Below are 10,000 nucleotides of genomic sequence, written 5' to 3' on the forward strand. Positions count from 1 at the left end.
GTTTTAGTATAGTGTGCTGGCATAAAATGCCCCTCATACACACACACATAGACACACGCACACAGACACACACATACACTGACACACATACAAAGACACACACACACACACAGACAGAGAGAGAGAGACACACACACACACACACAGACAGACACACACACACACACACACAATTAGAATTAGACCCAAACACATTTTGAACCTGACAGGAGAACTGTGAGAACTGTGTGTGTGTATGAAGGGAACATCTTCTAGCTCCTGCAGGTGTTTGTCAGCATGCGGCTAAAACACAACTGAAACTTCAGCAGTTCAAAACAACACAAATAGTTGTTATCTCACTCTTACCGGCTGGCATGCAGCTGGGTTTTAAGAGGTTAAATCCACTTTTAATCCATTTTATCACATTCTTACAACTTCTTTTAGAGTCTGGGTTGTGCATGAATTAACAGTTAACCCTGTCCCTGCTGCTTCCAGAGCAGGTGACCAAACCTGTTTAATATTAATATAGTCTTTAAATATAAAATATAAAAATATTAGAAATAATAAGACAAACTATGTCCAAACTTCAGTGAACTTCAACAACCTACGGAAAACTACTAAATATTATTTTATTCATAAAAACAATAAATTAAAATAAATTAATTAAATATGTTGTTGTGCACTGCTACAATCTACTGAAAACTGCTAAACAAAAATATTTGATTAAAAAATTATAGAATATAAATTAGAATAAATATGTTTTTGTGCACTACCACAACCTGGTCAAACGACTATAAATAATTAAATTAAACTAAATTATACAAGTAACAGATCACTGCCAGAAGCTATTGAGATCTACTAATAAATAAATAGTTGATTTTTTTTAATTTTATTACAAATATTAACCATTAAATGGAAGTTGAAATCTGGAAATTAATATAACCGGACATTGCAGATTTTTTGTTGTTAAATTACAGATAATTACTAACCAGATCCTGTTAAAACATTAAGTAAATAATTATAAATTATAAAAATAAATTATATCTAAAAGAATAAATCAATAAAAGAAAGAGAATAACAAATTCTGATAATATTAAGAATATAAAATAAACGATATCTAAAAGAATACATAAAAATAAAAATAAATAAAATACTGATAATTTAAAATAAGTTATATCTAAAATGATAAATATAGAAAAATAGAAAAATGCTGATATTAACATAAAATAAATTATATCTAAAAGAATATATAAATTAAAGAAATAGAAAAATAATTACTGATATTAAAAGTATAAAATAAATGATTTCTAAAATAAATAAATACAAAAATACTGATATTTATATATAATATAAATTATATGTAAAATAATAAATAAATAAAATAAATAGAATAATAAATTATAATGATAATATTAACATACAATAAATTATATCTAAAATAATAAATAAATAAAAGTGTAATAAATCAGTATAAATAAAAATACTGATATTAATATGAAATAAATCATATCCAATATGTAAAAATACAAAGAAAATATACACCATATTTATTATTTCTGGGTCTGGGTTGTGCATGAATAAACAGTTAAAGATGTGAGTTTACCTGTTGCAGGTGAACCGCTCGTCGCTGCTGGTTCCAGAGCAGGTGACCAAACCGGAGGAGGTGAACGGGACCAATGGGAGCGCAGAGCTGCCGGTGATGGACACGACGAAGCCAGCCGAGCCCTCCACCGAGGAGGAGGAGGAGGAGGGGGAGGGGGGGGACACGGACGACCCCGCCAACAGTAAGAGACCCAAAACTACAAACATGGAGTCTTCAACAGGGACGTTCAGGACTCATTTATTATCATAAACAAGATCGATATTAATCAATATTAATGTGAGCCAAAATATTCTTAGATTTAGAAAGACAGACAGAGAGAGACAGACAGACAGACAGACAGACAGACAGACAGACAGATAGAGAGGCAGACAGACAGACAGACAGACAGAGACAGACAGAGAGACAGACAGACAGACAGACAGAGAGAAACAGAAAGAGACAGAGGCAGACAGGCAGAGACAGATAGAGAGACAGACAGACAGGCAGACAGACAGACAGACAGACACACACACACACACAAAGAGACAGACAGACAGACACACACACACACACACACACAAAGAGACAGACAGACACACACAAAGAGACAGACAAACAGACAGACAGACACACACACAAAGAGACAGACAGACAAAGAGACAGACAGACAGACACACACACACACACACACACACACATAAAGAGACAGACAGACAAAGAAACAGACAGACAGACAAAGAAACAGACAGACAGACAGACAGACAGACAAAGAGACAAAGTGAGAGACAGGCAGACAGACAGACAAAGAGACAGACAGTCACACAAAGAGACACACACACACACAAAGAGACAGACAGACAGACAGACTCTTTATTTATCCAGAGGGTAATTCCAGCATCCAGCACGGTCAAACACACATTGAACATTTTAACACTCTAACACACATTAAAATAAACTCATGATAAATGTTCATTTAGACGTTTGTCCCGGCTGCGTCCTCGTCCTGATGGACGTCTGGTGAAATGTGTCTCCCTGCTGTCTTCAGACAGTTGACCAGGTTTGTGTGTGTGTCTCAGGGTCGGCCCACAGGGACAGGACGGTGCTGCACTGCCAGTTCTGTGGGAAGAGAGGACACGCACACAACTTCATGCGGTCCAAGCGCTTCTGCTCCACTTCCTGTGCTCGCGGGTGAGCTCTAATGTAGCGTGTGACCTTCAGACAGAGTGTGTGGAGTGCGGCGGTGTGTTCGGGGGCGTGGCTGTCGCTCAGAGAGCAGCAGCAGCAGGATGTGGTGTGAGGAGACACACAGGTGTCAGAAACAGATACGAGTGTGAATCAAAGCAGCAGAACGAGGAGATAAACTCTCACCTTCTTCCCTCTCTGGCAGGTTTAACGTTCGCCTGACGAAGAGGCTGCGGGCGCTGAGTGCAGGCAGCCGGTCGGAGAGGCCCCGCCCCGCCCTCAACAGGGCGGAGTCCGTCCCTGGGAAGCCTCTTTTACTGCGACTGGTAGGGACCCTGAACTCACCACCGGGTTAAAACTCTTCACACGAGCAACGCAACTTCTCTTTCAACTTCTCTTTCAACTTCTCTTTTCCGGAAATAGATCTGACAGACAGACAGACAGACAGAGAGACAGGCAGAGGGACAGACACACAGACACAAACAGAAAGAGACAGACAGACAGACAGATGGAGAGAGACAGACAGAGAGAGATAGACGGACAGACAGACGGACGGACAGACAGAGAGAGAGAGAGAGAGAGAGAGAGACGGAGAGAGACAGACAGACAGACGGAGAGAGACAGACGGACGGACAGACAGACATACAGACAGACAGACAGACAACAGGGCGGAGTCCGTCCCTGGGAAGCCTCTTTTACTGCGACTGGTAGGGACCCTGAACTCACCACCGGGTTAAAACTCTTCACACGAGCAACGCAACTTCTCTTTCAACTTCTCTTTCAACTTCTCTTTCAACTTCTCTTTTCCGGAAATAGATCTGACTGACAGACAGACAGACAGACAGATGGAGAGAGACAGACAGGGAGACAGACAGACAGACAGATGGAGAGAGACAGACAGGGAGACAGACAGACAAAAAGAGACAGACAGAGAGAAACGAAGAGACAGAGATAGACAGACAGACAGAAAGACAGAGAGACAGGCAGAGGGACAGACAGACAGACAGAAACAGAAAGAGACAGACAGGGAGACAGACAGAAAGAGACAGACAGACAGACAGACAGACAGATGGAGAGAGACAGACAGAGACAGCTAGACGGACGGACGGACAGACAGACAGAGAGAGAGAGAGAGAGACGGAGAGAGACAGACAGACAGACAGACAGACAGACAACAGGGCGGAGTCCGTCCCTGGGAAGCCTCTTTTACTGCGACTGGTAGGGACCCTGAACTCACCACCGGGTTAAAACTCTTCACATGAGCAACGCAACTTCTCTCTCAACTTCTGTTTTCCAGAAATAGATCTGATTTGGTTTATTTTTGTGTCTCTGAACCCACAATCAGCCATTTCCATATTTAAACTATTAACTCCATGACAGTCAGAACAGAAAAATAGGAAAATATATGGTAGCAATAGAAACTTATCTATAAATCCTTAAAATAAAAGGAAAGAAAAAATGTTTGATCCTTATCCCAATCTTTTATAATTGCTCATTTTTGCCAACCATCTGATTGTGGTTTCCTTTTCTTTTTTATCATAAACTTGGTCAATAAATAATGAGGTTTTAGGAACATAATGAATGGTTCCAATTTAATAATGAAGAAAAAAAGAATAAAATCAAAAATCTAAATCACATCCTTGCAAAAAAGCATTTACACTCTATCACAATACTCCTATAAAGACATACTTTTACCTAAATAGGCAAGATAGGCAACTTGAAAATAAAAAATAAATAAAATAAAGATAATAATGATGATTCGAAAATCACAATAACAGCCGTAATAATAGTGAGTTTATCTGCCCCATGTACACCTTCCTTCATCCATGTTTTCTTCTGCAAACAGAACCTTATCATGGGGTGATAACATCCATCTATAGTTTTTAATACTCGCCTGTGTGTGTGTGTGTGTGTGTGTGTGTGTGTGTGTGTGTGTGTGTGTGTGTGTGTGTGGCCTCCTGCAGCCTCGGGACCTGTGGAGCGCCGGGCGGCGTGAGAAGGAGGGGAAGGAGAAGCCGGCGGCGGCAGAAGAAGAAGAAGAGGAGGAGGAGGAGGACATGGAGGGAGGAGGGGAGGAGGAGGACGATGACGGCGGGGAGGAGGACCCTGCCATCGCCATGACAGCCAGGATGGAGCGGAGGGCGGCGCGGAGGGCGAGGAGGTCGTCTGCGCCCGCGCTGACCACCTCCGTGACGCCCACCACCACGTTCAAACCCGCCCCGTCCCAGTGGAGCGTGGAGGAGGTCACGGCCTTCATTCACATGCTGCCAGGTAAACGCCAGCGTGATTTAGAGCGCGTTAATCGCCAGCAGACGGCGGGGGAGCGCTCCACGCGGCGTCTAATCACATTAAGTGTTTCGCAAAAGCGCGGAGTGAACCGCAGGCTGAGCTAACAGGCATTCTTAACTGTCAGCAGGAGTGACATCAGTGTAAACATCTGGGAGAAAAACTGACACTCACATATCTGGAGTTCATTACTGATGCTTTTATTGTGAAGGTTTTAATTACAATTATTACCTCATGAGAGTCATTTTTTTTATTCTCAGGCTCCAACATATAAATATTTAATGTAAAAAAAATAAAAATTAAAGGAGGAAATCCTAAAGAAAACTGGTGAATGATCTGGCAGCAAAAATTACCATTATATTAAAGTGAAAAAAAAAAAAGATAAATAGAAAAATAAATAATACTTATATTAACAATATTAAATAAATCATATCTAAAAGAATAAATTCACTAGAAAAAGAAATACTGATATTAGTTAAAAATAAATTATATCTAAAATAAAAACATAAAATAAATAGAAAAATACTGATAATATAAAATAAATTATATCTAAAATAATAAATACATAAAACATACAAAAAATACTGATATTAATATAAAATGAATTATATCTTAAAGAATAGATACATAAAATGGAAGAATAAATAATACTGATATTAACAATATCAAATAAATCATATCTAAAAGAATAAATTCAATAGAAAAGAAATACTGATATTAGTTTAAAATAAATTATATCTGAGATACATAAAATAAATAGAAAAATACTGATTGTATAAAATAAATTATATCTAAAATAATAAATACATAAAACATACAAAAAATACAGATATTAATATAAAATGAGTTATATCTTAAAGAATAGATACATAAAATAGAAAAATAAATAATACTGATATTAACAATATAAAATTAATTATATCTAAAATAATAAAAATAAATAAACAGAAAAAGAAATAATACTGATAATATTAATAGTATAAAATAAATTATATCTAAAAGAATAAATAAATAAAAGAAACAGAAAAATAAATAATACTGATAATATTAACAATGTTAATAAATATGTTTGATGTATATAAAAAAATAAATAGGGAAACTATTTTTAAAAGGGGTAATTTCTTCAGACTTTTAGTAAGACTGCAAATATTAAAATATAAAAATTAAGAGGACATTTTCCATTTCAAAGCTCCACAGACACACAAATGCCCAAATGAAGCCTGAAAAATGTTTTTGGGAGTAAGCGCCAAGTGAGGAACTTTCATAGGAATGAATGAAGCGCCTTCTTGGAATGTGGTTCTTGTCCAAAGCTGAGAAATGCAGCCTTATAATCCCACAATCCACCGTGTGCCAGGCAGCGCCAACGTTTAAAGACAGGAGATAGAATATGAAGAGCTTCATTTTTTACCAGATTTTATTTACAAGGTTACCTCGTTTTTCTATATCAAAAGCGAATGCCATAATAAAGATAAATTACTTTTAGTACTTTTATTATTCATTTTAACCATAAAACAGATGCTGAAATCTGTCAAATTAATTGTATTACAGTATTATTCAATATTCAATTCAACTTTATGGTTTTGAATGTTAAATTACAGTGAATTTTATGTGAAAAAATTAATTTAAATTAAATTAAAAATACAGATGTAATGTAATGTAAAAAAGAAAATTATAAATATGAAAACGAATTATTCTACAGATTTTATCTGTATATATATATATATATATATATATATATATATAAAAATAAATACAGGTATTTACTGTATATTATCTGTATTTTTAAATTAATTATAAGTAAAATAAATAATAAAAATATTGTTATTTGACTAAGTTTAAGGCAATTTCAAGTCATATAAAAGTTTTAGATTTTTTTAATTATTCCACATATATATATATAAATACAGATCATTACTGTATATTATCTGTATTTTTAAATAAATAAAAGTAAAATAAATAAGTAAAATTGTTGTTATTTGATGGTGAGTGTTTGGCAACTTTTTCTGCCAGACTTCTTATTTATATATATATATATCTATATATATATATATATATATATATATATATATATATACACATATACATATACATATATATATATATATACACATATACATATACATATATATATATATATACACATATACATATACATATATATATATATATATATATATATATTTTATTTTTTTTTCCAGTGCAGAGAGAAACCGACCTGATGGAAATCTGCACTTTTCTAATTAAATATAAAATTAATTTGTAGCAAAATATGTTTAAAATTCATTGAAGTAAAGTATTAAAGAAAGTGTTTTTTTGCACAAACTGGACCAATCAAAGGTTCTTTGCAGCTCAGATCACGTCTAGATGTTTTCATTAGACGTGTTTAGTTAATAACTCGTCATAACTCATCTCCATCTTGTGCTCCAGGCTGCAGCGACGTGGCCGAGGCGTTCCGGCTGCAGGAGATCGACGGCCAGGCTCTGCTGCTGCTGACCGAGGACCATCTGATGACCAGCATGAACATCAAGCTGGGGCCGGCTCTCAAGATCTGCGCTCACATCAACGCTCTGAAACACCAATGAGAGAGAACGAGAGGAGAGTCTGGTTGAAGATAGGAGAGAGTTTTTATGAAAAAAAAACCAACAAAAACAAAAAGCTGACACCAAGGATGACAGAACAAAGTCACAAAAAGAGATTCACGGTAATTTATGAGATTATAAATCGAGGTGTGGCCTTAGGAGACGGAGACAGAAGAGCCCAGAAGAAGTTTCATCCGTTTGGGGCCGTCAGACTGTAGCAGAGACCGACCGGGGGGGATTTTTGTAACTTTGTGTACATTTTACATGCCGCTGGAGAGTGTAAATTTGAAGCTATTTCATGAAGGATTTTGAACATTTAATATATAAAATTTGTCTATTTAGTTTTTTTAGAACGTGACGTCAACGACAAATCTATCCAGTAGCTAAACATAACCGGTGTGTGTAAAAAAAAAATAATAATAATACGTAGACTTTGTAAGTGATTAATGAAAGTTTAATGTTTTATATCACTATATTCTGGACAAAAACATGTCTGTGGATTAAAAAAAAAGAAGTCACTATCAGGGTAGAGACTGGTGTCTTTAATCGTCACATTTTTATGGTATCATGCTTGAAATTATTTAATAAATGAATAATTAATCAAATCTATTGTTTTATCTTGTTTGAGATGTAATAAAAGTGGCCAGCAGAGGGCGACGGTGAGGCAGGTGAGTGAGTGACACATGACGAGAAATCTGTGTTTTATTAAATAAACTGATTCTGATTCGTGTCACAGAGTTCCTTCCGGAGATCTAAAGCCTCAGATATTCCAGGTCTGTCTGTATCTGTTGCTTTTCTGCTGAATTTATTTGTTTTTCTGCCTCTGAGTCTGTCTGTCTCTCCATATCTGGTTTAGGTTAGGACTCACATGCGCTCTGATTGGCTTAAAGTTTGGACTGAAGGCTCTGCGTTCACCACACCCTATGATAAATCTTATTCTAGGCATTTTTCTGCGGATCAGCAACGGGTGCGTTAACGGCACATAGCAGGATTACTTCTTTTTCGGGGCATTTTAACCCTTTTTATACTTATTTTAATCATATCTGGAAGAATATATCGATTTTGATACTTAATCTTACTCATAACTTCTCCTTGTGTGGTGATTTTTTTTCTTTTTAAGAACTTTTAATTCCTACAACTGCAGAGAGAGGGAGAAAGATATATTTAAACATCAATTTGTTTAAAATAATCACGCTTTTTTCCCCCCGTGTGGCGCGTAATTACGCACGGCGGCTCCATGGCACACATGTGCAGGATGATCACCGGCAGCGCGGCGAGCTGCGCGGGCTGGGTCGGGATCATCGTCGCCACGGCCACCAACGACTGGGTCCGGACCTGCGACTACACCGTGGCCACCTGCGTCCGCATGGACGAGCTGGGCTCCCGGGGCCTCTGGGCGGAGTGCGTCATCTCCCCGGCGCTCTACCACTGCCAGGCGCTCAACCAGATCCTCACCCTGCCCGGTGAGAGAAGATGTTATTACAATTATAATGTCACATGCATAAATATATTATAATTACGAGGTAAAAAAAAAAAAAAAAAAGAAGAAGAAAAAAAAGTATCACTTCGTGTGTGCGTAAAATTCGTTTTTTAGTGTGTTTTCTATTATTTGAAGTGAACATTTTAAACCAACCGACATGCTTATAATAAAAAAAATCTGTCTCTGTCTGTCTGTCTGTCTTTCAGCCTATGTGCAGACGTCTCGTGCCCTGATGATCTGCGCATGTCTGCTGGGCCTCCCCGCCATGCTGCTGGTGCTCATGTCGATGCCCTGCGTCCGGCTGCAGAACGACACCTCCTCCATCAAACAGCGCAGAGCGAGAATAGGAGGAGTCCTGTTCCTGCTCATGGGTCAGAACACACACACACACACACACACACACACACACAACTCTCTCACTTACACACACACACACACACACACACACACAAACTCTCACTTACACACTCTCTCTCACACACACATTCTCATGCGCACACATGCACGCACACATACACACACACAAACACCCAGAGACACACTCTCACTTTCACACACACACACACACACACACACATACACACACACACTCTGACTCATGCACACACACATATGCACACGCACAAAAATGCATGCACGCACACACACCCTCACTCTCTCACACACACTCAGACATGCGCACACACATTCTCACACACACACGCCCGCCTGCAGGTGCAATCTTTGTAAACATGAAAACATAAAACTGTTCTGCAAAAATAATGTACTTTCCAATTTTTGCACAAATTCTGCAGAAATAAATAATAGGTGAATGCATGTTCATGTTGTACATGTTGAGTTTGGGTGAAGTATGAACGGTCCAGCGGTCCAAATCAGCAGCTTCACAGTTTTCTAATTAAATAATGTTGTGAT

General features: G+C 37.5%; 2 protein-coding genes across 2 annotated transcripts in view; both read left to right on the plus strand.

Annotated features, from left to right (window-relative positions):
- Positions 1–8,130, plus strand: part of si:ch211-230g15.5 (mucin-2) — a 25,328-nt gene extending 17,198 nt beyond the window's left edge. The window contains 5 exon segments of the mRNA XM_059326960.1: positions 1,592–1,763; positions 2,638–2,749; positions 2,949–3,069; positions 4,708–5,014; positions 7,457–8,130. Coding sequence (XP_059182943.1) covers positions 1,592–1,763; positions 2,638–2,749; positions 2,949–3,069; positions 4,708–5,014; positions 7,457–7,611 — 867 coding nt within the window. The 3' untranslated portion in view covers positions 7,612–8,130.
- A 227-nt stretch (positions 8,131–8,357) lies between these two features.
- The window catches only part of cldn11b (claudin 11b), a 3,102-nt gene continuing 1,459 nt past the window's right edge, over positions 8,358–10,000 (plus strand). Inside the window, exons 1-2 of the mRNA XM_059326961.1 lie at positions 8,358–9,071; positions 9,295–9,459. Coding sequence (XP_059182944.1) covers positions 8,846–9,071; positions 9,295–9,459 — 391 coding nt within the window. The 5' untranslated portion in view covers positions 8,358–8,845. The remainder of the gene's footprint in view (positions 9,072–9,294; positions 9,460–10,000) is intronic.

Source organism: Centropristis striata, chromosome 23, assembly GCF_030273125.1.
Source record: "Centropristis striata isolate RG_2023a ecotype Rhode Island chromosome 23, C.striata_1.0, whole genome shotgun sequence".
In the NCBI taxonomy this organism is placed as follows: domain Eukaryota; kingdom Metazoa; phylum Chordata; class Actinopteri; order Perciformes; family Serranidae; genus Centropristis; species Centropristis striata.